At 50.3% G+C, this 27,886-nt stretch overlaps 6 protein-coding genes and 1 non-coding gene across 7 annotated transcripts; 4 read left to right on the top strand and 3 right to left on the bottom strand.

Annotated features, from left to right (window-relative positions):
- Window positions 1–4: 4 nt before the first annotated feature.
- Window positions 5–2,524, top strand: YALI1_B16584g (uncharacterized protein; the record flags this gene model as incomplete). The annotated part of the gene is made up of 1 exon (XM_500807.3): window positions 5–2,524. The coding sequence occupies one exon, from the start codon at window positions 5–7 to the stop codon at window positions 2,522–2,524; it is 2,520 nt and encodes an 839-aa protein (XP_500807.3).
- Window positions 2,525–6,172: 3,648 nt separating this feature from the next.
- Window positions 6,173–7,702, top strand: YALI1_B16645g (uncharacterized protein; the record flags this gene model as incomplete). Its single annotated transcript, XM_500808.3, has 1 exon — window positions 6,173–7,702. The coding sequence occupies one exon, from the start codon at window positions 6,173–6,175 to the stop codon at window positions 7,700–7,702; it is 1,530 nt and encodes a 509-aa protein (XP_500808.3).
- Window positions 7,703–8,692: 990 nt separating this feature from the next.
- Window positions 8,693–10,354, bottom strand: YALI1_B16687g (uncharacterized protein; the record flags this gene model as incomplete). The annotated part of the gene is made up of 1 exon (XM_500809.3): window positions 8,693–10,354. The coding sequence occupies one exon, from the start codon at window positions 10,352–10,354 to the stop codon at window positions 8,693–8,695; it is 1,662 nt and encodes a 553-aa protein (XP_500809.1).
- An 834-nt stretch (window positions 10,355–11,188) lies between these two features.
- YALI1_B16697r lies at window positions 11,189–11,293 on the bottom strand. Its single transcript has one exon. It is a non-coding gene; the product is annotated as a tRNA-Leu (tRNA).
- An 868-nt stretch (window positions 11,294–12,161) lies between these two features.
- Window positions 12,162–15,227, top strand: YALI1_B16705g (uncharacterized protein; the record flags this gene model as incomplete). Its single annotated transcript, XM_068282079.1, has 1 exon — window positions 12,162–15,227. One exon carries the CDS (start codon window positions 12,162–12,164, stop codon window positions 15,225–15,227), a length of 3,066 nt encoding a protein of 1,021 aa, XP_068138180.1.
- Window positions 15,112–18,534, top strand: YALI1_B16735g (uncharacterized protein; the record flags this gene model as incomplete). Its single annotated transcript, XM_066094179.2, has 1 exon — window positions 15,112–18,534. The coding sequence occupies one exon, from the start codon at window positions 15,112–15,114 to the stop codon at window positions 18,532–18,534; it is 3,423 nt and encodes a 1,140-aa protein (XP_065950251.2).
- Window positions 18,535–21,503: 2,969 nt separating this feature from the next.
- YALI1_B16808g (uncharacterized protein) lies at window positions 21,504–22,403 on the bottom strand (the record flags this gene model as incomplete). Its single annotated transcript, XM_068282080.1, has 1 exon — window positions 21,504–22,403. The coding sequence occupies one exon, from the start codon at window positions 22,401–22,403 to the stop codon at window positions 21,504–21,506; it is 900 nt and encodes a 299-aa protein (XP_068138181.1).
- Window positions 22,404–27,886: the final 5,483 nt, after the last annotated feature.

Below are 27,886 nucleotides of genomic sequence, written 5' to 3' on the forward strand. Positions count from 1 at the left end.
AAGAATGGCCAAGGCAGCCAAGGCGGCCGGTTCGTCGGCACGCTTCCGCCAGCGGAAAATCAGCGTCAAGCAGACGCTGGCGGTACTCAAGCAGTCTGACATCCCAGACCTTGAGGAGGAGCAGCAGCGCGAGCTGCAACAGATTGAGACGGGAGTGGAGAAGGGCGAGGAGGAGGAGCACCATCTGCAGGCGGCCATCAACTCATCGATAGCCCAGAGCACCGGCGCAAAGGTGGAGAAAATCTACATTCCCACCCCAGATGCGTCGCAGGTGTGGAAGGAGTATGACCGGTTCTACTCTTCGTCGTTTCATGAGCCCGCCAGTTACATCCGGACGAGTGTGACGGTCGAAGAGACCTCCGGATGTCTCTACAACATGGATGATGAAGATGCAGAGTTTCTCAAGACGTGCAAGCCGCCAATATCGGAAGACGACTTCGAGGAGGTGATGCACAGATTCGAGGTGACCATCAGCGAAAAACAACCGTTTGTGTCCATCGACGTGTCGAACCTTCTGTCGTTTGAGGAGATGGCCCAGCACATTGAAGATGGTATTCGGCAGGTTCAGGAGGACCCAACGTCGCCGGAATACATTTTGGCGCAGTTGCAGTCTTCTCTAGGCATCACTGTGAATGGTACTAAGGGTAAGAATGAGGGTAAGGCGTTTCTGGCAACGTTCAAGAAGATCGGCGCTGTCATCTATCCACACTGGCGAGCACGCAAGGTGGAACGCAAAGGCCAGTCCATTGTGCCCCACCTAAAATTTGAGGATCATGAGAAGGACGACAGTGACCCATATGTGTGTTTCCGACGCCGAGAGTTGCGGCAGGTGCGAAAGACTCGTCGTACGGACGTGTTGAGCATCGAGCGACTACGGCGCATGCAGGCAGAGATGGAAACCGCCAAGCAGCTGGTGGAGATGGTTGCCACGCGAGAATTTACTCGCAAGGCTGCTCTCAAGGCTGAATGGGATGTGTTCGAGGACAGATGCGCCATCAAGACTCTCAAGCGAGAGTTGGGCATCAAAGGTGAGGATGAGGATCTGGTGGCTCAAAAGAAGCGAAAGGTGGAGCCCAAGAAGGAGGAAAAAGCGGAGAAGGCATCTACTCCTGTTCGAGGAGGCAAGGCCGCTGGCTCTGCTGCTTCTGCCCAGGCCGCTGCTGCACAGGCTGCTGCTGCAGGCTCGGGTTCGCCTTCCGTGTCTTCCACACATGTGCCACCAAATGTGTCCATTCCACCGTCCAAGATCCCCAACATGGACCTCATCACTATTGCCCAAGTTGTGCGAGACAAGGACGAGGCGATTGCAAAGGCGGTGCGCGAGAAGCTACGACTTCGAGCAGATGCAGACCGCGACTGGCACAATCTCACAAACTCGGGCTACATTCCTTACTGCGAGTACTTGAACGCTGAGGTATCTTCTTCTGGTGAGCCTCCTGTGCCTCAGTACTCGTCTATCAATGAGATGGCTTACTTTGAGAAGCACAACGCCAGCCACCGGTACACCACCAAGAGCGACTTCAACAAGGATCTCGCCAGTATGGTTGGCAACAAGCCCTTTGCAGATGCTCAGGTGTATGGTGCTATTGTGGGAGATGATGGGGAGTTGCGATTATCAGATGCAACATCTACTTCGTCACCTGTGGACCGTGTTATTCCCCGGTCTTCTTTTATGTCCATGCGAAAGCGTGTTGGTCGAGGAGGACGGATGTGGATGGACCGGCGAGGCCTGCAGCGCAACACTGTGCTCAAGCCCAGCAGTCTGGCCAAAAACTCCCTGGACGACACTGCCGAGAGTGAGGCAGACGAGGTTGCCATGGAGCGACTGGCAGACCGGCAAAAGTACGATCGAGAGACAGAGCCGACGCGGCAAATGTCCAGCTACGACAAGGACCCGTCTCAGCTGAATGGCATTTCGTCGGACACACAGTCAATTCGGTTTGGCTCCATGCTGCTGTCCAAGGCCTACGAGAACTACCGCGAGGTGTTCCAGCAGCGCCAGCAGCAGTTGATGATGCTACAGCAGCAGATTCTTCAGCAGCAGCAACAGCAACAGATGCGAAACCGGCAACAATCTCACCCCCCGGGCGACCCAGGGGCCGGTCTAGGAGGTGGTCAAGGAGCCGGAGGAGGAGCTGGCGGCAGTCGCAACAACAGTCCTGCTCCCGGTACTAATGGCCCTCAGTCCAAGATGCACAATGCCGCTCCCATGGGCTACAACAAGCAAGGTATGACGCCCAGCCAACATCAACAATATCAACAGATGCAGCAACAACAACAGCAGCAGCAACAGCAGCAACAACAGCGTAAAATGGGAGTCGCTCCTATGAATGCAGCTTCCGCGGCTGCAGCGATGGCCGCTCAACCTCGGCGATCTAGTGGCAGTCCTGATGGTCAACGATTCAACGGACTGCCCAACGGAGGGGCCATGGCCAATGGGGTTCTTCCGAATGGCATGAGTCAGCGGATGATGCCTGGAGGAGACATGAAGCAGAAATCTGAGTTGGCAAAGGTGGATGCGTAAAGAGAAGACTGTATATAGTAATGATGATTTATGAGCACCCATGGTGTATTCTTATTTGATATTGTAGTGGATTTACTGGTGAGGCGAGCATGTGCTGTATCACTGTATGCACATGTCCTGGAGATTTGGTTTCATTGTACTTGTATTTCGACCGGGGAGCATTGTGTTTGAAGTTAGGGGGGGGTTTTATTGTATTGTGGCAGCTGCTGATAACGACGACATTTGTAATCTGTCAACTTTGTTATCAATCTGCACTGTGACTGCAATATGACAGACGTGCAGGGCAAGCTTTGTGTTGATGTCACTCACTCTGGTTTGAATTTGATTGAAGAGATATCGAAAAACGCATATCTGAGCCGACTTGATTTGGCGATTCGTTTTATGTATTGAACTATAGAGACCGCTAATTATGAGCCAAGATGCTTGTTTCAGATTCCACCCTGCCTTGATTTGGGGCTATTTTGGCAAGGGTAGAGTGGTCGTACAAGTACTTGTACTCGTAGTCTAATGTAAGGTGTTCTACCTGTAGCTAAGTACTTATACTAGCTATTGCGTAATGGCTCGATGTGATTAGATCTCGCTAATACAACTACATTCGTACATCATCACTGTATGTATCGTGCCGGACTGTTTTAGACCGCTCCATTGACTTCACCTTGTTCACAAAATAGCGCTGTTTGACGCACGCTACGGGACGATACTAAGCTATTGTATGTCTACATACCCGAGTTTGGTGCCAGTAGGCCCCTCTGCTTGTCTTTGTCGCCGTTAGTGCATCTGCTCATCAGCTCAACAGTCTACCGTGTCTATCATGTATCAGTCATGGTATTGTGCAACGTCTTTCTCAAATGAGCTTTCGAGAGCAGCGAGTAGGGGAAACAAGCTCAAGAAAGGTTCACTACAGATTTGCTCACAGAGCGTCTTCTTTCTTCGACAGGTGCTTGTGCTCTCCAGCGGAGATTTACTTAGTCTGGCCTTACTTTCTGTAGCTTTTGCATGTAGAAATAAATCACATGTTTTTTTCTGTCGTTCCGTCAAGGTCAATGTGTCTGACAGCTGTCGTATCACAGGGTTTAGTATGAAATTTCCGAAAGAGGGAAATACGAGACTGACGATATATGCCACCGCCTACGCTGTCTACAGTATGTGTACACCGTTTCAGCGAGCCCGACCGTGCCCGGCAGGTGAGCCCGGTCAAAAGCAACGATCTATGCTGCAAAAAGAAATCATGTCTCAGGCCTACTTATGTGGGTATGAGCATGAGCATGAGAGCCGGTATTCGAGTAGGTACAAGTACGTATTCGTACAAGTAGCTACGGTACATCGGCAGATCGGAGTGCGAGGAAAGTAACTCGTAATTAAAACTCTCATTGAAGGAGGGAAGGGGGCTTGGTGTCAGCTATCTACAGATGATCACTTGGTTTCTAATGACAGTTGATGCCATCGCACTTCTACGGTACAGTTGTAAGAACAAGTACCCGGCACCTACGGAAATATTCATCAGCTGTCTTATTTGTGCTTCAAACAATGGCTGCTTTTGGTTGTCCAGTTGGTTGCTACATTGCCCAGGTACCAGTGCGCGTCTCGCAATAGAAAGGACGGGTAGTCTTTTCCTCCGACTGGCAACCTGACGATCTGTCTTGGCCGCTGGGTCTGGAATGTGTCTTGCGTGCCTTCTTTTTCTTCTTTTTCTTCCGTTACCTTGACTCTAATTGCTGGTTAAGTAGAGTAAAGCCAAACGTCTCTTGGCCCTGCTGCACGAGTGGTGCACCAGTGCTAGTCCTTCTTTCCATGGAATGTAGTTACCCTTGTAAATCACTTGAAGAGATCAGACGCACAGGGATCATCCGACAGGTAGCCGGGGAACGCTTCGTCAGATGAGATACTTGTAGGTCTCACCACAGGGGTAAGCACATCACTTTGGTGGTCAAGAGACAACGTTATTGGGCTGGCCGGCAGTCAGGGGTACATGAAACAAGTGACACCCAGACGGCATGTGCAGAATGTGCGTGGAGTGGTATATACGAGTGGTGAAGGGACCCCCCACGGTTTGACATGACTTGGGGTGGGCAAGCCACAGACAGGTGCTGCTGATCTGGGACTCCGTAGTTGGAGTTGGAAAGCTCAGCTGCGTGTCGCAGTAAAACACGGCTAATGGCGGCGCACGGTTGCTCGGAGAATCTTGCTCAATAAAGGAACAGTGTCTGACGATCCTTTTAGATGATCTTCAGCCTACGCATACAGGCACACCACAGAGCTAAGAGCTTGCCCCCCGTCCGTGGACATGTGAAACAGGGGGTTTGGTTGGCCCACAGCATACATTAACTCCCAGTAGACTAAATGGATAAAGCTACAAGTAGGTATCGTAGCAGGCCAAGGCTTGCATAATGAAAGAAGAGTTTGCTTTTTCCACTGCAGGTATCCGAGCCCACTAGGGGCGATACTACAGTAGTGGGCAGTGGGTGACTTTGAGTCTAAGAACCGACTCCTTTGCCCATTGTGGAGCCGTTTGAAGAGCCACAAGTCTCTGTCAGTGTCTGTCCATGTAACACTTGGCTGACATGATTCACAGTGACTTTCTACGAAGCCCAACTTCACTTGTGGAAAACGCAAAAGCAGTATGATACATTATGTATTTGCAACTATTTGTACAGTGCGTATCGGAGTTGGACAAAAGCGAATGGATGGAAGTGAAAATAATGCCCACAACAACAACTGAGAGTGTCTCATTTAAGACTCCACTTGTTTAGACGCACCACCTGCGCTAAGTATATGCCCGTCACCTGCCTATTTTCCCAAGCACCAGACTTGTCTCACACTACTACAAGTACTGTCTCAAATACCACACACTACGGTAGTCGGAGCAACAGGAACCCCAAATCGCGGAACTGTCACGGTGCTGGTAACGTGAAAATTATGTCATGTTGATCGTAGCGAATTGAGACCACACATTGTATGTAGTGAGCCACGCCTGTAGTCATCTTCGCGTCCCCATTGTCACTATTTGCAGCCCAATATTTGTTTTTCTTGGTCGCAAATACTTCCCTTATTCCCACTAAATCCTTAGCCGTAGACTGGCTCAGTATCGTCTATGTAAGTCGCCGGTCTAGACAAAGACGCGCACGCAAAAGCTCTTGTTTATGTCTCGCCGTTTGCCTTTTCGTTTGACTGGTTGCGCAAGGTGTAATTTGAGACAGAATGGTATACGAGCACGAGAGACTGGCCCTTTGAGACTCACTCTCTGAGATACCGGTATTTGTGGCCACGGCGGAGTGTCCAGAAACAGTTTTATACGCTCGGGCAAAGGTCTCATATACGTGTACAGGGTGGAGTGCCTGCGACAAAAGACAAAAAGGAAATATAATAAAGACCTGCAGACAATGACGAGCGCCTACAGCTGGTTTCAGGATATATATTGGAGTCAGAGGGCGGTAAAAGGATGGTTTCGGCCGGTAACGAAGATAGACACGCCTAATCTTCGTTTAGCCACTCATTGTGCCCAAAATTTCGCCTTTTACCACGCTCTCACTCGCTCTTCAACTTCCCCAACTGCCACAACCCCCCATTCCAACCCGCCATTCCGCACTTGCATCCCACACTTTTTGTTAATCTTAGATTTTAGCCTTCCCTTGTTGGGACCATGCGTATATGAGGCCAGTGACTACTTTTTCCCACACCAAAAACCAAAAGTCCAAACTCAGTCAAACACTGATCTGGTCCGACACTGTCCACCAAGTCGCTTCCAACGACGAGCAGAGTGTAGGAGATTGTGACACAGACACACAAGCAGTTACCGATACAAAAGCACTGACACACACGCCCACATCTACAGTTACAACCGCCAATACCACAACATCCCCTCCCCCACTACATCCATCTCCACACAAGACAGCAGTCCGCAACATGTCCAACATTTCGCGTGTCCTCAACGACGAGCCAGCCGACGATGCGAAGGTCGAAACCCAGACGCCCAAACTCGCCCCAATTACCTCGCCAAAACACAAACTGGCCTCCCCCTACTCAAATCCATCCCTCAGTAAGAGCGACTCTAGTCTAGACAAGACGCAGAAAGAACACGACGCAGGAGGAGTCACCACGACAGCTACCGCGACAGCAAAAACAGCAGCAACAACAACAACAATAACAACAACAGGTACACAGAATCAGAACCACAATCCGACACTGCCTGCCACAAACGACAGCTCAACGCTTAAACGAACCCTTTCTTCCTCGTCGTTGTCTCCAGCTCTCTCCTCGCCTTCCAACCTCAGATTCAAGCGAAAGAAGGTGCCCTCTGACATCCGCATCTACCCACTTTCCAAGACAGGCCCTCCGCCCGTCAACTCCGCGCCCCCAACCATCAGAGGATTTTCGGCTGCAGAGACACAGCCGCCTCTCCGAACCCCAGTGCATGCCCCCAACTCGGCTAACTCGTCTTCCGGCGGATCGTCTGAAAATACGCCCCACACGGCCCACTCCAACAGCGGAAACAACGCCGTCAATGACTCGGGACTGCCCTCGGCCGTGGGAACAGGCGCAGGAGCTAACAAAATGTACTACGTGCACCCCAACGGAGTACAGAACCCCAATGCCATCAGGTACTACAATCTGCAGCTCCAGGCCAACATGGGCATCCCGCCTCCCCCCGGCTCTCAACCACCGGGATCTGCATCGGGCCTTCCTCCTTACCCTGGTGATGCTCGTAATCAGATCCCCATGGTGTCGCCCCTCAACTCTGCGCATCCCGGTGGCTCCCTGCATCCCGGGTCGCATGGACCCCATACAGGTGTGCCTCCAGGATCGGCCACGGGCCTCATGACGCCACAGCCCCACCCGCACTCGCAAAAGCCATCGCCATACTCCAAGGTGCAAGTGGAAGACATTTACGAGGGTCCAAATGGTCCTGGGGTGGGTATCAAGACATATCACTTCCCCCATTATGTGGAGCTACAAGCCTCTTCGCCATATGCATCTTCGTTTAAGAAGGCGGGTGCTCTTCCTGGGGGAACCACAACCGGCGCGCAGCCCCAGACTACACCTTTGGGCCACCGGGGCGTCAATGGACGTTCGTCTGCCCCCCGTGCAGAGTCAGAAATGGACGGTTCTGAGTCCAACGGCGATAAGAAGGAACGTTTCCTCAAGTTGTGTGGAGAAATGTGGGATCTTCTAAAGAATTGATCTGATGGGTCCATCCAAACCCCATCTGACTCACCCAAAACATCAGCAGTCATTACTGCGTGTATATTTATTGTATGTACAAGTAACAGATAATTTCGCATATCGAATTCTTTCTTTCCTGCTTTAAAATCATTTAGTCGCTCACTCCATTGCCCAGGTATCCCCCGTGTTTGGTTGCACTGTGACTCTGGCGATTGAGTTGGGGGATAGGTGCATGAGATGTTACATTGGAGAGCAATTGTAGCCGGTGGGTGTGCAGGTGAGCAGACAGAGAAATATAAGCACAAACAAGCGAAGAGAACAAAGCCATCGTCGGTGTGTCGAATGGGGGAACTGGCGAAATTTTATATCGGACTTCTTTTGTGCCAGCTCCCATGTCCATCTATTTTTTGACCCACCTGGCACACCCCTGAAATATGCAGGCTAAAAGAGACAGAAGGAAATTCCGACAGAGGGTCTAATAGTGTGTTAGGCCGAATATGGACGTATGGGGGGGCTAGTGGACAGTTAAACTGTCTTTTCCGGTCGCAGACCGCATTATTGTCATGAGCTACGGGTATTTAATTGGAGCTGAGGCCGCTGTAATACCAGAAACGGTAATTTTTACATGCACGTTAATACAGATAGGGATGCATGAGGCTGTCGTTTAGGGAAATAGATGAGGCAAAGGTTAGATAGCCAAGAATGAAAAGAAAAGAAAGAAAAAAATTACTAGAGACCTTACAATACAATATCAATATACTTGCAGTGCGTACTTGTACATGGGTGGACCACCGACCCGCCTGACCAGATAATATCCGTGTCTGCAATGCAGGTGCCCCGTTTCTATTGACGGGTCCCAACTCGATTATCTATGTTCTCTGTTTGTGTGGGGAAGTGGTGAAATCATGTGGTGATATTGTCGGTAACATAATGAATTTGATGTAAGTTCCCCAGCTCTTTTTGATTCAATTGGTCGAGTCAATTTCATTGTCTCGTCGCCTGGGTCTCCTAATCCAGCCACTTGCTCATGTACGGACCATCAAGGAAGTAGCCCAGCTTGGCGTAATAGTTTCGCACTCCCACACCGGAAATGACAGAAATCTTCTTGGAGCCGTGCTCTTCACGAGCAATGCGCTCAGCCTCCTCCATCAGCAGCGTACCAAAACCTTGGTGCTGGAACTTTCGAGGGTCTCGGTTGTGCAGAGGCACGGCAGAACCATAGACATGCAACTCTCGAACCAGAGAAGTCTTCTGGCCAGTCAGCTCCGGTCGGTAGGTGGTCTTTTCGGAACACAGTCGCAATCGAAGCAGACCAATGAGGATGTCCTGCTCGGGATCTTCGTAGGATAAGAAAGTCTCCCATCCCCCGTTGGCTGTATAGTCTCGGCGGATTAGTTCCACCTGGTCAGGTCGAACTCGATGATGCACCTCCTGTATACCTACCTCTCGAGTTCGAATATCTCGACACTTTGTTCCGAAGTCCTTCATTCGTGCCAGCGCCAGTTCTCGTAGATTTCCGTTCTCCACACCAGCTGTCACCAACGGCATAGGGATATCTCTCTGCACTCGGTAGATTCGGGTCCACGGCGGGACCAATGCAAGAATTCGAGCCACCAGATCAATCAGAGCGTTGGCATTATAGGACTTGTACCGACCAGTCTTCCACAGCTCGTATAGACCAGTACCTCGGATTACCAGAGTGGGATATAGCTTGAGACCGTCAGTTCGGAAATCGGGCGACGAAAAGTACTCCCGGAATTGGTCGAGGTCTCGCTCCATGCCCACATTTGGAAGATCGGGCATCATGTGCGAAACCACCTTGTATCCAGCGTCCTTGGCCAATGCAAAGGTGTGGCAGACAGCCTTGACGGTGTGTCCTCGGTTAGAGTCTCGAGCAACATCCTCGTACACACTCTGGACTCCAATTTCCAGACGCGTGCAGCCGTATCTCAACATGTCCGACAGATGTGTTTCAGTGCAGTAATCAGGACGTGTTTCGATGGTGATGCCGACACACTTTGTGTTAGAATGCTGAGCCAGACGAACAGCTTCATCCACGTCCTCCGCATGAACTCCAGATAGAGCGTTGTGTAGCTGTGAAATAAATCCCTCTCTATATTCCTTGTCCAGAGACATGAAAGTTCCTCCCATGATAATGTACTCCACCTTGTCGACAGAGTGACCCAGAGATCGCAGCTGGTCCACTCGACCTCGTGCCTGCTCATAGGGATCGTATCGAGCTCTGATAGCTCTCATGGACGTGGGTTCGTATCCAGTATAACTCTGAGTTGAGTATTCAAAGTCGGAATCGGGACCTCCGGGGCAATAGACGCAAATGTTACCAGTGTAAGCGATATGAGGACATCTGTGAGGCTTGCACATGACAGCCACCACTGCAATACCGGACGCAGTTCGAACAGGCTTGGCTTGTAGTTTTGGTAGCAGGTATTTCTTGTATTGATCGGGAATGGAGCCGATAATGTCTGTCAGACGAGGTTGGGAGGCCAGCTTGTATTGCTTAGCATACTTGGTCACCAGAGCGTTGAGGTTGATATCTTTGGTGGATCCGTTGGACAGCGATCCAACGAGTTCCAGCGCGATATCAGTGCACGCAGATAGAAATCTCTCGTGCTCAGGAGCAAGTTGCTTGCCCTTGTTTTTGTGAGCCATCTTGCTGTGTCTTGTTGTGTGGTTTGTGATTTTTTTGGACGTCTAAACTTCGAATTTTTCTATCATGCATGTCCAACCTAAATTAATTTACTGTGTTACTGTGTAAGTTCAGGTTTGAAGTTGGGGTAAGCTGAAACTGCTTTTGACTTAGTGGTCGAAGTTTGGAGGTAGTCGGACATGGTCTTGAGCGATATATATACTGTAGTTGGAAACACTGCCTGTATAAAATCCATTACTCTGAAACAAATAATCACGTGATTGTCGTCTTGTACCGTAAGTGTCAGCTTCTTACTTATACATTAGCTATTGAAGATCGTACGTATTATTGATTAACGACTTACAACTCACTTCTAGGGACACCACGTTCCGATAGTAGCACACACCAGAAGGAGATTCTAGATCAATGGATAACACTATCTACAGAATGGACATCTCGTCTACGACCAAGCTGGTTCCTCTCATCACTATGTGAGGAATTGACCAGGTATTACCCTACCGGGTATTACCTTCAACAATAGCTATAGGGTCTACTGCACTCACTTCCTAAGCACACAGTTGACCGCCTTAGGCAAGTACATATATGACTCGTTTGACTGTCACACCGTACAACTAGCAAATTGAGACAGTTATTAGCACGAGTGATGACCTTGCACTTTGTTTATTTGACTGATCGAACTGTATCATTCCCTCATCGTACATTTCGGTTTCCGTCACGTGATCAGAACTCTATTGAACCCTGTAGCCCAAAAGCAGGTTGTTTGCATTGTACGAACATGTATGGATAAGTCGCAATCAGGCAGGCAAAAAGAATAAGGGCATGACGGCCAGCAAAAATGAGAGCTGGGAGATTCGAACTCCCGCATCTTTCGATACCAGGGAATTTATATTTAAGCGTGTTACACCTAAACCTGGCGCCTTAGACCGCTCGGCCAAACTCCCGAATACTGGCCTAAAGTGAGGTGGGCCTGGAGCAGGAATGCGATGATTACTAAGCGTATTGAATAATACGTATGGAATGCATTCGTTGGAGTCGTTCTGATAGTATCTCCAGTCTATTTAATCCGATTTTCGTAGTATACATTCAACAGCTCACGAATCATATCCCACAGATAAAGTTATCAGGGTGTGAAAGGAGATGATGACGTGAGCGTGTAAATAGCCGTTATGAGGCGTATGTTTCTGGTCTCGAGGAATGGTTATAAGAGGTGGCCAGAGAAACAAAAGTTACAAACTTTTCGTGTATTAATAAGCACTTACATCTTTAGTCAACCTCCTATACTTGCACAATATCACACCATACCATGTTCGAATCTCAAACTCTACTGTAGACGCCCCCGTTCCACGTGAGTAAACATGCGCTCATGAACGGGCGTGGTGATGAGACGATCTTACCTGTGTAGTATAGAAGTAATGACGACAAAAGCTGTGCAAAATACACACGGGTAGTCTTAATATACATGGGAGCAGTCATCCCACACTTTTTTCTCACTCTGTCTCTATTATATGCCATTAACTCGGCTGTAGTAGACTCTCATACTTGTCCCTACCAAATCCACCACTCCCCACAGCACCCAGCACACATGCACTCGCATTGCTAACCTTGGTGACGTTGATCAAAGTTGGCCAAACGCTACGTCACACACAGTACACGCATACGACATTATTTTCGTCCACTCGAATCAATCTCACCGAGTACGCAAGGTTCTTTTGATTGAGGTCGTCAATTAGGTGAGTTTGGGCGGTTTTGCGATCCTTGCGGAGTTTTCAGCACATGGTGATCGCATCCACAACATTTCACTAACACAGTATGGCTAAAAAGAATAACAAGAAAAGCAAGGCCAAGGCCAAGAAGGCGGCTCCTTCGGTGGCCGTGCCCGCGACCAACGTAGCCTCTTCGGTTGCCGCTGATCCCGCTGCTGTGGAGACCGCTTCTTCCACTTCAGCATCACTCAGTGTGCCCGAGAGCGCCGCAGCCACAGAGACAACAGCTTCGACATCGCCAACCTCGCCCGTGACCAATGTTTCGCCGTTGGCTGAGGCCATAGCTGGAGATGAAGGATCTGGTTCAATCCCAGATGATGAGGAGGACATTGACGAGGAGGAGGAGACTGGCACCGAAGAGTCTGCAGAAGCCGAGGCTGAACCCGAATCGCCAGAAGGAACAACCCCGGTGCTTACTGTGCAGCCCAACGCCCTGGCTGCCGAGCCCACAGTCGAGACAGTAGACGTCGTTGTTCCTGTTCCTGTTGAGCCTGAGGAGGATGAGCAGGAGTCTGAGGTTAAGGCAGAGATCGATCCGGTGGTTGCGGAGATCGAGCAGCCCGAGCCCCCTATGGCTTCGGACAAAGACTTCTTCTCCACTTTGTCCAAGGAGGAGGATGGAGAGGAGGATGTGAAAGAGGTTGCTACCAGTACTACCACTGATGTTGCAACCCCTGTTGCCACTGCCACGCCTTCCATTACACAGGTTGAGAAGCATCTGGAAAGCCGGTTCATGGGGAATCCTGTGGTGGAGAATGAGAAGAAACACAAGGAGGATGAAATCCGCGAAGTGGAGGACCAGCTGACCGAGCGGCTGATGCGAGATCCTGTTGTTGAGGGCATTAAGCGGGAACGAGCCGAGGAAAGCGCCCAGGTCGAGGAGAAGCTGGAAAAGCGATTCATGGAGGACCCTGTGGTTGAGCAGATCAAGCAGGAGCAAGCCGATGAATATCGTAAGGTCCGGGATCAGCTAGAGACCGGATCGGAGGAGCCCAACGACGATTTCTTCGCCAACTTAGGGTCTGAGGAGGCTAAGCTTCAGGCCAAGGACACCGAGCCCGATACAAAGCATGAAGACGATTTCTTTTCAACTCTTGGAGGTAGCTCAGATGAAACCGGTAAGAAGACTGTCGCTGAGACACAGTCTGAGCCCGAAACCAAGACCATTGAGACCGCTAAGGCTGAGGAGGCTAAGCCTATCGAAACCAAGACCGAGCCTGTTGCTGAAGACGACTTTTTCTCTGGTCTAGGCAAGTCTGAACAAGAGCAAGGGTTTGTTCCTGAGCATACCACTGCTGCTTCCACTACAACCAAGGAAGAGGACGACTTCATGGCATCTCTGGCCCAGCCCCAAAACCCCGAGCAGACAGACCCCCTTCCTCAGGATGACTTTTTCAGTCAGCTTGCAGAGGAAAATGTGCAGTCTGTGTCTGCTGAGCCTGAGCACAAGTCCCCTGTGGCCGCTCCTGCTGCCACGAAGGCTGCTGCTGCTGAGGATGACTTCTTCAGCCAACTTGGGAAGTCTCCTGAAAAGTCTGTTCCTGCTGCTGCTACGTCTGATGATGCCCCCCGAAGAAGACACAAGGTGCAGCCCAGTGGAGCTGACTTTTTCGACCAGCTTGGAGTAAGCGAGACTGAGGCTCCTCCTGCCCTACACGAGCCTCCACAGCCGAAGCCCATCACCCTGTCCCTCGACGAAGACGACGATCTGCTTCTGACGGACGAGGATGACCAGGCCGAGGTGCTGGCTGAGGCAGGCAAGCCCAACCCTCCTGTCCAGTCATTTGCATTTTTGGAAGACGACGATCTGCTGGAGAGCGACCAGGACTTCCTGGAGACGGACGACGAGGACGAGGAACCTATGGCTGCCCAGACTGGCGGCGACTTCCGAGCTAACCAACAGCACCAGAACACTTATTTTCCCAGTGTGCCTGTTGCCCCCGTCTCCACAAGCAGATATAGTACACCCACTGTGCCCTCTGTGTCTCAGTTTGGAGGTTACGGAGCTGCTCAGTCCACTCCTAATATGTACCAGCCTGTTTCTTCACAGTCTACCCCCTCTGCTGCTGCTCCTGGAGCTGGCAAACGTGTTGACAAGAACAAGTCGGACGCTTTTGATTTCCCCACAGGTATGATTCCCAAGGTTGTCAAGAAGGCACGGTCGCAGCAGCAGCTTCCCCAGGCCCATGGTGCGCCTGGTGTTACCCCCGGTCTGATGCCTGCGTTTGGAGCTGCTCCGGGTGCTCCTCCTACACCTGGAGTTCCCCCCATGGGTCCTCCTGTTGCACGACCTGCTAGTAACCCCTATGCTCCTGCTCCTGTCCAGCCGCCTACTACGGCTCCTAAGAAGAACTTCTTCGAGGAGCTGCCACCCATTCCCGTCAAGCCTATTTCTCGGCAGCCGAGCTACGCTCTGTCTCCTCCTCGGGCTCCTTTTGCTCAGGAGGCTTCTCAGCAACCTCGACGAGTCAGTGATGGCTACGGAATGCCTTCTCACGGTGGCCCTCATTCAGGTGTCCATTCTGCGCCTGTTTCACACCATAACAGTGTTTCTGGACCCCCAGCTGCTGCTCCCCATAACCCCTATGCTCCTCCCAGTGGTCCCTCAGCTGTCCCTCCCAAAACGAGCTCTCCTTATGCTCACCCTCCAGCTGCAGTGCCTCCTAAAACGAGTTCACCCTACGCTCCTCCTCCTCCAGCAGTACCCCCTAAGAGTAGCTCGCCCTATGCTCCTCCACCCGTGAGTCATTCGGCACCTCCTGCTGGTGGACCTCCTGCTGGACCTCCTCGAGGAACTTCTCGTGGCGTTCCTGTTCCTCAGCCTCAGCCTCCTGTTGCTGCCGCTGCTGCTGCTGCTGCCTGCTGCTGCTGCTGCTGCTGGAACAGCTTCGGGCCCCCCTCCTGCTGGACCTCCACGGGTGTCGTCTCGAAATGCCTATGCTCCTCCTCGGGGAGCTCCTCCTCGAGGCACTACTCCTCCTGTAGTTGCTCCGGCTATGGCTTACTCGCCCAACGTTTCTCCCAAGCGAGTCATCCAGCAGCCTCAGACACAGTCTCCTCGACGATATTCAGAGTTCAAGGACATTGGCCAAAAGTCTACAGTTTCGGATGAGGCGCTTCGAAAGAGACAGTTCCCCATTTTCCGATGGAGCAATTCCAAGAACGCCACTTGTCTGATTGCACCTCAAATTGGCTACGCCACTGCTGTCAGCCAGACCTCGGTTCGTCTGTTGGACGTGAGCAAGGTTGTGTCCACTGGTGAAGATATTACGCGATTCCCTGGGCCCCTGTTCACTCCTAACAAGGGCCCTGTCAAGTCCAAGAAGAAGGAGCTGGAGAAGTGGGTGGCTGACCACGTGAACCTGCTGGACTCGCAGAATGCCGATGCTGATCGGGTTCTGCTGTGGAAGTTGGTTCGTGTGTATCTGGCCAATGATGGAGTCATCAACTCTGCTCAGGTTCGAGCTTTCCTGACTCCTCATTTCGAGCAGAGTGCTACCGGTGACGGTTCTGCCTTCACGTCTGCCATGGACCTCTCGTCATCGTCATTTGTGCCTCAACAGGGAGACAATGGCCCTTCTTTCTCTGGTTCAGACGCCAACCATGTGCTTCGACATCTTCAGAGCGGATCTAAGGACGCAGCCATTCGACATTGTATGGATCGACGTCTTTGGGGCCATTCTATGCTGATTGCCAGCACTATGGGCCCCGAGAAGTGGAAGGATGTGGTGTCTGAGTTCATCAAGGACGATGTTCGACCTTTGTACAAGCCCACTCTTCAGTTCCTGTACTCTTCGTTTGGCGGTGTGATCCCTTCATCCGAGGCGTACGGTGACTGGAAGGAGACGGTTTCTTACCTCTTGTCCAACGCCAAGGACGATGGTAGCGACTTGTCTTCTCTCGTTTCGCTTGGAGACGATCTTGTGCAGAAGGGGTATGTTGCAGCTGGCCATTTCTGCTATGTAGTTTCGCGGGCTCCTTTGACAGACAAGATCACCCTCCTGGGCTCCGAGGGTCGAGATCTCGACGCCATCTTATTGTCTGAGACCTACGAGTTTGCTCTGGGTCTCAAGACCAATGTTGCGATTCCCCAGATGCAGCTATACAAGTTGGTCCATGCCGAGGTATTGGCTGATCTGGGCAATGTTGCTCAGGCCCAGCGGTACGCCGAGTATCTCAACCAGGCTCTCAAGAGCTTCACCGACAAGTCCTCCATCATTCAGCCTGCTTACATCAGCCGGCTGATTGCGTTGTCAGATCGAGTGTCGTCCACTCCTGGTGCCACCACCGGTTCGTGGTTCTCTCGGCCCAAGCTGGACAAGGTGCTTGGTCATCTCGACAAGAGTCTGTCTAAGTTTGTGGCGGGTGAGGAGGCCAACGTTGCTGGCGCCTCTTCTGCAAGTGACACAGTGTTCAGCCAGATTGCAGCCACCCCCGGCATTTCTCGAACCACCTCCGTGGTGGATCTGAGTCAGCAGTCTGCTGTGACTCCTGGTTACCAACAGCACCAGCCTTATGGAGTTCCTCCCACTCGAGCTTCCACAGGTAACATTCTGCGGCCTCAGGGCGGGTCTGGACCCTATGATTCGCGGCCCAGCTTGCCTCGGTCGTCGTCTGCCATGGATGCGGGTCCTTCGGGCTATGGATACGAGCGAGCTCCCTCTGTTGCCTCTGTGCATTCTGTGCAGTCTGACTACCCTCGAGTTATGTCACCCATCGACGTTGGTGGCGTGAGTGGCGGTAACAGCGCTTATGCTCCCGTTGGTGGAGCTGGTATCTATCCTCTTCCTGCCGGTGGCTCTAGTGCTGCCAACGCATATGCTCCCGGTGCGGGTGGCAATGCAAATGCTCCCCCTTCTGGAGCTACCGCTAATGCCTACACTCCTGGTGCAACTCCCTCTGGCCCCTCTCCTTACGCTCCTCCCTCTGGAAACGTGTACGCCCCTCCCTCTGCTCCCTCTGCTTCTGGTGCTTCTCCCTATGCACCCAGCGCCTCATCTTTCTCTCCTCGTCAGCCTGCTTACGGTCGATCTTACGCCAGCACGCCTGAGCATCACATCGAGGAGGAGGAGGAGACTGAGGCTGTGGATCAGGAGCAGGAGCCTGCGGCTGACTACTCTCACCTTGAGAACGAGAATGAGCGATATGAGCAAAAGTCTGAACCTGAACCTGAACCGATGGCACACCCTCCTCCTGCTCAGAAGGCCCCTCCTGCGGCTCCTCCAGCCCAGCAAGCGCCTGCTCAGAAGGCTGGTCAGAAGCCTCCCGCTCGAAAGGTGGCGCCTCCCCCCAAGCCTTCTGTCAAGTCTGTCTACAACCCCTACGACCCGGGCTCTCCCGCAAAAGAAAAGAAGTCTTCAGCGGCAGCATCCAACAAGTATGCGCCAGCTAACAGCGCCTACTCGCCTGGTAACTCTTCTGCCCCTGCTCCCACTGCCAATAAGGAGCCTGAGCCTGCAACCACGTCTGAGGCCTACGGCTACGGCTACGGAGGTGGTTATGGAGGCTATGACCCATACTCTGGTTATCCGGCTGCTGAAGAAGAGGGCGCCGAGCCTACCGAGACGGAGGTGGAGAACGAGAAGGCCGGTGAGGCGGAGGCTGCTGCGGCTGACTACCCTGACTATGGAGTTCCCTCGTACGGCTACCAGTCTCAGGCTGCAGACGATGCTGGAGACTACGGTGACGATGAGGGTGCGATTTACACTCCTGCAGCCGTCACTCTGCCTCCCATTAGCAACCTTCCTCCGGTACCTCTTCCAGGTTTGGAACCTGCTACTTCCGCTGCTCCCCCTGCCTCTCGGTACTCAGCTCCTACCGCTGCTGCTGAGGAAGAGGACGACGACGACTTTGGCGTGGGTAACAAGAAGCCCGTTGCCAAGAAGGAGGAGAAGAAGGCGGAGGAGAAGGAAGAGCCCAAGGACGGAGGAAAGAAGGGTTGGTTTGGAGGCTGGTTCAAGAAGGGCGAACAGCAGCCTGCAGACGACAAGAAGGTGTACAAGGCTAAGCTTGGAGAGAAAAGTAACTTCTACTACTCGGAAGAGCACAAGCGGTGGATCAATGGTGATCTGCCGATTGAGGACCAGATCAAGGGAGCTGGAGGACCTCCTCCTCCCCCCAAGGCCAAGAAGCCTGCTGGTCCCCCTGCTGGTGGCACTCCTCCCCCTCCTTCTGGAGGTGCTCCTCCGGTCGGTGCTTCTCGTGGGGCCACTCCTCCTGTGGCCACCCCTCCCGCTGCTGATACTCCTCCGGTTCCCGGAGCAGGTGGCGCTCCTCGACCGGCTGCCACGGGCGCTCCTCGACCCAAGGTGGTTGATCCTCTCGAGGGCTTCCTCACCGGTGGACCTCCTACCGGCGCTCCTAGAAAGGGTGCTCGAAAGAGTGCAAAGAGTCGATATGTAGATATTATGAACAACTAGTTAATGAATGATCATGTTTTGATGTGTGAAGAGTAGACACGAGATGTAAGGCGGCTCCTCCTGAGTTTTGAGTGACTTGGCGCAGTTTTGTGATTCCGTGATTTGGGTTGTTATTTGCAACGAGATGTATGTTTCACGTACACACTCTCTCTTTTGAGTACTCGTAGCGTGGTGGGTGAAGGTTGTTGATTTGGTTCAGTCTGCCAACAGTATTGCAAATATGTTGGAAAATATTAAAATAAACAAAAAAAGGGAGAGTGATGTCAAACACAATGGGAGAATGGCGTATCACAGTGTTCTGCTGTGTAATCATGTAGCAGACAGTGTGGTCTATCAATAGCTTCCCACCCACTTTAATTCAATCACGGTAGTTCTGCTCCACTAATTACTCACTTGGACGGAGCGGGCATTGTGTGTAGGGTACCATACGTTACATAACTGTAAATTAAAATAAATGTATATGCAGGAAAATATATGTATATATTATATATATATATATATATATAATATAAAACGAAGTCCTGTTTAATAGCTCTGTCTTGGGACATATATAATATATATATATATTATATAAACGGAGTCTGTTTATAGCTCTGTCTGGGACGCACCAAGTTGGATACGAGTATGTACTGGTGCGAAAATTAGTTGAATAGACCAATTAGACAAGTTCTATGGCTTCCCAGGTTGTATCTGGAGGGGAAGCTATAGCTGTGGTTCGTATTATTGCATAGTAGTTCAAAGTGAAGTTTCTTGGGCAGAGGGTATTATTCTGTTCCTTAAGGCTTGTGATTACTGTCTGGTGAATTGATGACTAAGACTCGATCGTAGGCATAAATACTGCTATATCTCGACTGCTTGTAGCTATCCAGGGTGTAGATCGTGACGTTCCAATAGTGTGAAGACATTAGCTCTTTGAGTGCAGTGTCACAGAAGAGGATATGGACTACTATAGGTTATTGTACAGTAGTAGCTACCAAGTACAGAAATTAGGAACTATGGAACATTTAGGATCTATAAGTACTATATTGCGACGTACTTTGGAGGTATCGTATGTATTGTGCAAGACTTAACTTGAGAGTTCTGAAATCAGACATTGGTCCCAGGACCCGGTTTGAAACATTTAGTTGAGAATACAGGGTCTAGACAGAACCACTGACGATTTGAAGCCATCTTTCAGAGTCGTTCAATGATTAGCTATAGTACTTGCATTCTCAATTATCATATGCGTCACATTACACACATAAACAGCTTACTTATAACCCTGCCCCGATCATTTCGGTTTCTTCGGTCTCCACAGTGCCTGGCTATCACTTTCTCGGCACTACAACCAAATCCTGGTGCCCACCACCAAGCCTATGCATGGCAGGATAGATCGACAGCCATTGGATCAGTTTTATGTATGATGTAACCTACGGAGGAGCCAACGGTCTGGATCAGGTTTGTTTGGAGACTTCCAGTCCGACGTCGGCCGGACAATGAGTCGACTCTTGGCACCGTACACTCCATCCAATGGCTCTCGAGCATGCACGGCCATCTTTTGATCTGATAACTGCAGTGCCAAGACTGATGAAAAAGATTACCTGAACCATGTACGACGAGTATGCAAGAGAAAGAGGATATTTGGAAGCAAGCAGAGTCATGTAAGAGTCCAACAGCTAAAGTGGTGTGTGTGTTGCACTGTGCTACCTCTCTATAGTACGATAAAGTGCTCGTTTTGTGATTTTCACGCCTAGCCCGTTTTTTCTAGCGTGCTGATATAGCGTCTTCGATGGATGTAACTTGTTTTGTTTGGTCAAAAGTCATTGTTCAATGTAATGCAACCCCAAAGGCTATGTGAAACTATACAACATCAGTAATAGCAGCAGAGAGCGAGTAGCGATGGTAGGTAGATGCTGTTGAGCAGTATTCCAATATGTGCTCGTAAGCCACAGTCAAACATTTGTATATATGCACGAAGCGCAAAAGTCAAAGGCAAAAGAAGAAAAGTCAGACTCTCGGTAATTATAGTTGAAGGACCGACATGGAATCCATAGACTGAAATTTACAGGTCTTACACTTGAGCAATAGAGTAAAAACGCAATTGAAGGAGGCACTGAGTTATGATCGAGGAAATAATATTCGGAGAAGAAGGTCAAGGAGGTACTTGTGGTTATCTCTCAGCCACATAACTCACACCCCTAGATATCACTCACGCGGCACCTTCCCTACTTCCCCGCAGACTGCTCACTAAACTCTACACCCCAAACTCACATGGAATGGCCTCGAAACACCACAGGTTACAGTAGATCAAGGTTTAGAGCTTGACGGAGGCTGAGTTTGCTGAGCGGTGTGCGCGAACTACAGGGTGAAAAAGCGACAATAACAAGGAGATGATGGAGTAATTATGTACACATTATGGTGATGTATCCAATCTCGTTACATTCAAATCAATGTAGTTGCATAACAATAGAAGCGCTTCCGTATATACTAACACATCCCCTATTTGCAATGTACAAATTTTACCCATACCCACTAATGGTTATCTCCTATCTCCTCCAACACCACCACAAGGTTAACCTCGCGGGTGAAAAATGGAAGCTCATTTCATTCCAGGACACAAGTGTCTTTGAATAACGTCTTAGTGGATCTGTCTGTTCAGCCACAACTACATTACAAGTAAAGCTATCCAATAGGTAAATAGGTAATCATCATCATTCATTCATTTATATACCGACTTAGGCCAGTGTTTTTTGTGTGTTTCGTCTCCTCTAACAAATCTATCTCTCTCAATAAATAAACTGCCCGTTCCTTGCACCTCTCCAAGTCGGTCTCTAGCCAGTCGCTGCTGTCCTGTGTATAAAAAATGGTGGACGCGCGCCATATGCTGAGACTCTGATCGAGAAGAATGCCGTACTGATGGCGTTAATAAATAAGGGATTCCATTCACTCCAATCCCCCAAACAGGTTGCTGACGCTCGACTCATAGTGAGCTAGATCAGCAATAAAGTCGTGCTGGGCAGGCTGCTTGTTGTCTTCAAACAGGGTGAAGTCATCCGACAGTCCATGCAGTCCAAGCTCGTCGTCAACGGGCTCGTCCTTGATGAAAATGAAATCTTGTGCCGACGCTGCTGGTCAGTAGTTGCGACAGTCATCACTGCTGGATGACGCGCCCGGTCCACAAGATAATCAGTTTCGTCGCAGGACAGAGTCGACGATGGCGAGCCTGAGCCAGTGCTCTCAGCTAGTTCGGGGGGGGAGGAGGACTCCGTGTGGAGGAGAAAGTTTGTAGAGTCGACTTCCTCGGTCTTCACAATAGGAGAGTCGGGGACGACGGTCTCATTATCGTGGTTGAAGAGGGTGGGCGCGCTGGCGAGACCCATGGGCTGGGAAGGAGCCGCGGTGGGCATCTCCAACTTGGGGGCCATAGACACATCGCTCATGTCGGGGACATCAACGCCGGCCAAAGCTCCGGAAGACTTGGCCATGTTGACGAGCGACGAGAGCTGCTGCAGCTTGGCCACCAGCGAGTAGTGTTGTTCCATGAGGTGCATGTTGGTCTTCTTGGACTCAGTCACCTGGTGGTGTAGATCGTTGTTTTCGGACGACAACTCCGAGCACTTCTTCTCCAGGTCCTCCAAATGTCGTCGCTTCTTCTCTCGAGACGCATGTGCCGCCTGCCGGTTTCGCATGATCCGCTCGATGCGTCTCTGCTCCTTTTCGTTCTCTGTCTTAGCTCTCTTTCGAGGGGGAAGAGCACCAGCAGGAAGGGGCAGAGTGAGATCCTTCTTTCGCTTGTCTCCAGACTCGGGAGAGCCAGGAGAATCAGCTGTCAGGGGAGATCCCAGGTCCTCGGGGGTGGGAGTAAAGGACTCTTCTCGCTTGATAGACATGGTGGTTAGGCAATGGCAAATACGAGTGGCAAAGAAACTAGGGGGAGTGACAGGAGTAGTGTCGTGGAGAGTCGTGGAAAGTGTCGGGGTATGATGTCGGAGATCAGGTTGACCAAGATTGACTGGTGGTCGGGTGGTCTGAGTTGTTTTGGTGTACTAGTCTGTGTAACGACTTGTCTGATTAGATAGGAAAAGGCGTCTCCAGCTATATATATATCGCTACGGTCCTGCGCCTACCTCTATGCGAGCATGGTTGCCCCATTTCTTTGTTTGGCCTGCAAGTGCCAAACACAAAAGCGTAAATAAAAAGCGTAATTCCGCCAGGTCTATTTTAGGTGTCTGGAGGATATAGAGGGTGAGAGCACGTGTTTGGGTGCGGGATGAGTGTCGGTGGCAAACCGTGTATGCTATGGAGACAATGATATAGAGTGCCATGCGGCATATATTTCGGTTATCGACTAGTCATCTTTTTTTGCCACATACACTACCCCCATGGGCTGTCGTTTGATGTGTTATTTTAACTAGGTCACCTTGCCACACTCAAAGACGGGTAACCCTTAGACCGGGTAATTGCATTGATACGCGTAGAAGGACCGTCGATCGATAAGAGTGGTGGAGGCAATGATAATTGCGCAGTTGAGCGCTCCACTGAGTAACTGTCAATGATTTGTAAAAACGCCCGGGCTAATCCCAAGAGGTTCTTGTCCAGCTAATCTCTCCCCCAACGCTCCAGCATCCGCTCATATCATTTTCTGGGCTAGCTCAGCTCCCCTTCTATAATGGTCCACTGGCCATGGTTATAGCGCACATTTTGCACATTGGCACCTTGGTACAATGAGGGCCGTCTGAGCTCTCCGAAAGCGTCACTCCCACAACCCTGATCTGCCGCGTTAGCCTTTGCCCCCATGTGCTCTTCACGTGGGTTGTGCGTGAGGGGTTTACACACTGTGCGATGATATAGAAGAGTGGAATGAGGGTGGATAAGAGGGTACGAGTAGACGATACAGAAAGTCGCATAAGTAATGAACCGGTGGCCTCGTAGTAACGATATGCAACAGCTCACCTTTCGATTCATCGTCCCCAGATAATATATAACAAACTCTATCGAACTGGAACATGCCGTAGAGCGACTTGTGTGGATAGTGAGATACAAGTACCAGCACCTAATTACGATACGATTGAAGTTGAAACGAAACAGTCAACGTCGAAAGCGACTGTGTAAAGAGACTTGACACAAACAATGGAATAATATCGGAGTTAGCGAGGTGAGCTCCAAGTACGATACGATCCATGAGTGCAAACAATGGGGAAGGTACATACGTCAGATGGATCCGGAAGGTGTGCTACATTGTATGGCAGTGGCACGACACACAGTTGATCCACGCCCAGCTGAACTTCCTCTGGGTTATGGGGCACCGCCTTGGTTCACCATCGCCCCCTTCAAACTCAACCCCTACGCGTGATATGGTTGCTGTCTCGGCTCTAACGTTCCAGGTGGGAGACACTCGCGTCGTAGACTTCAGAGTTGGTTCAGACGCGGAGTTGAAGCAGAAGGAGACGGCCAGGCAGTTTCGAAGCAACAGCAGACGACAGTCTTCGATGCTGCTTGGCATGACCCGTGCAGGGGTGAGTGGAATTAGAGAGTCTGAACGACTCTGAGAGAAGCCAAGATCGGCCTTTTTTCTGTAAGGGTTCATGAGATGTACGGTGGGTGGTTGTTTTGTATCCTCACTAAGAGGCGTTGATCTTGTGATGGTATGGATGGAGACAACATGGAGTCGTCAATCAAACAACATCCTGTCATTCCACCTCCCTAAAATGTCATCTCCATGGCACGACCTCTCGCTTCGAAGCGGCCCTTGTCTCGAATGCGAGGGAGGCCGTTTTACGTTAGCCTACTATGGAAAAAGCATATCGTATCGTCGAGTAAGGACCGTGTTGTAATGGAGCAATGGTCATATAGATATCTCCGGTTTCTGTAGACGTGGAAGACTGTGCTTCCATGGTCATTTTGAGCCAATTTCCGTCTTCATGGGATTACTCTGACCGGTTTTTATCGACACTCCACCTTCCCTAGAACTCACCCCAAAGTCAAAAATGCATATTAAATACTAGACGTCGATATTCATGTCTCACGCCATTGTGCAATGGATAGATTCGGGAAGAAAAGTGCTGTAAAAATTAAGTGATAATTTGGACTGGAAAGCATGGGCTAGATCATTGGGGGGTTGGTACGCCATTGTATGGTAGTTGGTCCCAAATACTAGCTCCTCGCTACAGTAATACCTCAGGTCCACATTCTACGCTGTAGCATGCTTGTGAGGGGAACAGGGGATCGCTGAAAAATTGTAATGCAAAAATACGACCTTGGATGCACCACGGAATGAGTGAGCAAAAAAAATGAGCAGAAGCCGCACAGCTTCGAGTATTTACTGTGGACCACGGAGAGCTCGAGTGGCCCCAGGAAAATGGCTGAATTTGACTGGCCAGTTTGACACCCGTCAGTCTGTTGTGACAGCTAATTGCCTCTACGGGCGGCACCCTGGGTGATCATTCCATCTGCCAAGCATGCTGCTTCCGTGCAGATAATTAAAAGCTCCATTGTCCAGATTAAAACAAACCTCCGTGTTTGACGTCTCGGTGGCTCTCAGGGAGTCACGGACGAGGACAATGCGGAGATACCTTGAGAGTCACGTGGGAATGTCCAAGCAGCCTTGTTACAGAAACCACGTTTGAGTCCGTACAGTCCGTTTCGGTTATGTGTGTTGCTGCTGTAGTGTGTGACCGCATCCGGTGTATCAGCTACCCTATAATTAGATACTTGTTGAACTTGTGATGTCACATATGCTACTGTGGTGCTGTGGGTGTGGTTGTGCCGCCCATGTTGACACCAATGAGCCCTTCTGAACCGGTAGCTACCGTCTTACTTGTCTATCTTTATCCGCAGATATTCAGCCGCTATTAGTGAAGCCCCCTATTACAATAGCTACTCCTATCTTATCCCTTTTCTGAAACCCTACCTTTCCCGTGCTCTCGTTTCATACCTGCAGTCCGACGCCCTGCCTTGTACTTTGGAGAAGTGAGACACACTGCAACAGGCATTGTTGTCTCGGATGGCGTATAGCCTGCCAGTCAGCCAGTGGGAGCGCGTGTCTTTCGCGGCTGACGAGAGTGAGAGAACTTGGATCACACGAGAATGGTGCGAGTAAGATTGCACGTATTGACATGAGTCTTGCTCAACAATGGTCATAGACCTCCTTCTTAGCAGTAACGTGCGGCAAAGTGATATGCACGAGGTCAATGTTGGCTTTATTAATAGCTCAGCATTATGGCAGTTGTTTGGTGTGTTTATATCGACCCTCAGTACAAGTATGTGCTCACAGAGCTGATACGAGTCGGGTGGGTGACAATGTGATGAGTACAACCACTTGTAGGTAACTTGTGATCGTACGTGTCTATATACCCATTTCAGGTCCACCTCCACCCACAGAGCTGCCATATCATCCACGCTGCTACAAAAAACACTATCGACGCCTTCTCATAACCTCACATTCCATAGCCACCCTTAACCGCTGCTCTCAGATCTCCACCAACTTTGTTACCGCAGCTGGCATTTTACCCTACCTGTAGTGCCCTAACCCGAGAAGACACCCTAACCATACTCGAGCACTGTAGATCCGTGCTACATGCACACATCACGTGGGTGCGGAGGTCACGTGCCCGTCGGACATTTAGGCCGTTGCTATGACCATCGTATACGAGACTATTAACAGGGGTGAGCGTTAAGGTGCAGTTGGTATAAGAGCGAGCATGAGGTAAACAAGAGCGATAAACATGGATACACACCAGAGAGATAAGCATTCACGGAGACACGGCGGCGAGCAGCTACAGTAACGGTAAGTCGACGACGTACCAAAAACATTGCAAGCAGCACCAAACACGTCGCCATACCCACACAAGATCTTACAGCGTGCTACAAGTAGCCCAGACCCGTACCTGTGCTCTCGTTGGGCACTAAAAGCAGTAAACGACAAACACCAGAGACGCTAATTAACCAGCTTCAAATACAGGCACTGTAGGCATAGCAGGTCATTAGTATGACCACTTGTACGGCGACTACCTGTACTCGTACAAGTATGTACAGCATAGTAGCTATTGAGCACGGTACGACACAACCTGCATATCAGTTTCACCGATCCACTCCCTGGACGCGTCTGAGACAAACACGTCAAATATTATTTCCACAGAATGTTTCCCCAGTCCCTCACAAACAACAGAGCTACTTATATGTACTGGTACTCATACTCTAGACCCTGTACGGGTAATCCAAACTTCACGTGGTTACGATACTCCCGAGATCTATGAACCTTGACGACGGAGTATACATGGCAACAACAGATGAAGAAGAGTAGGATATACAGACAGATGGCGACGTAAAGCTACATTCCAGACACCTCAAGAGATATAGCGTATGGTCAGCACCAACACAGATTCCTAATAGTGGTTATCGTACTTCCTCATCACCTGTGACGACATCACTTCATCAGAAAATAAGCTCCCGTGTCGATCTTTAAAGACTAACCATAACAACACTCACTTCCCCATGCGATACTCCCAACAGGCCCTGTCGACGATAGTGAGGAAATCAGTGGACAGATGTTGAGAGCATGTCTGGTGTACTATTCACTTATATGCACGAACTCCACATTCCACCCAGCTGAACATGTACAGAAATGGTGCATGTGTGCGTCTGCCTGCAGACTCGGGAGGTGGTTTTCAGTCACGGTTACAGGCCTCTTCATTCCCCCTTGAGACAAACATTTGCTTTTACTGCCCTGAAACAGTTATGCTATGATTGACATGAAATCTCATGGCTTCAGCTGGGTTTGGTTTTCCTTAGTGCCATCTTTCTTTTCTTGTCAGCAGCACATAAGGTTTGGTGGTAACCGCAGTAACCCCATTTCGGGCCAATTCAAAACAAGACCACGAAAACAGACACGAGTGGAGTTGAACGTGTCGTAGTACTGTTAAAGCGAATATGAGGTGGTATTCGGGGTAGAAATCAGCATAAATATTGACTGAACTACTTAAAATACCAAAAAAACCCTCCAAAATGCCTATTAAATGGTACTATCCCCTCAGGCCATCTTTGGGAGTCACAACAAACAAGCAAATAGAGTTTCGCAAAGACCAGTAAGCAAAAAAGTATACCACTGCAATTATTGAGCTACCCACACTAAGTCGAATCGGTCTCAAGTCTCGTTCTCCATTGCACCCACCTGCTGACTTGTCAGTAATTCATTCATTCATTGCTCTGGACTGATTAAACAAACACCGACAGCTTGAAACGACAGGCCACATTCAACTGATACGACATTCTTCTTCTACTCACGATAGAGAACGGTACAGTAGACAACTGACACTGACAGCTTCCTATTGGAGTAAGGTGAACACACGTTTACGACAGAAATTCGATATTGCAA

This window comes from Yarrowia lipolytica, chromosome 1B, assembly GCF_001761485.1.
Source record: "Yarrowia lipolytica chromosome 1B, complete sequence".
Lineage (NCBI taxonomy): Eukaryota > Fungi > Ascomycota > Dipodascomycetes > Dipodascales > Yarrowia > Yarrowia lipolytica.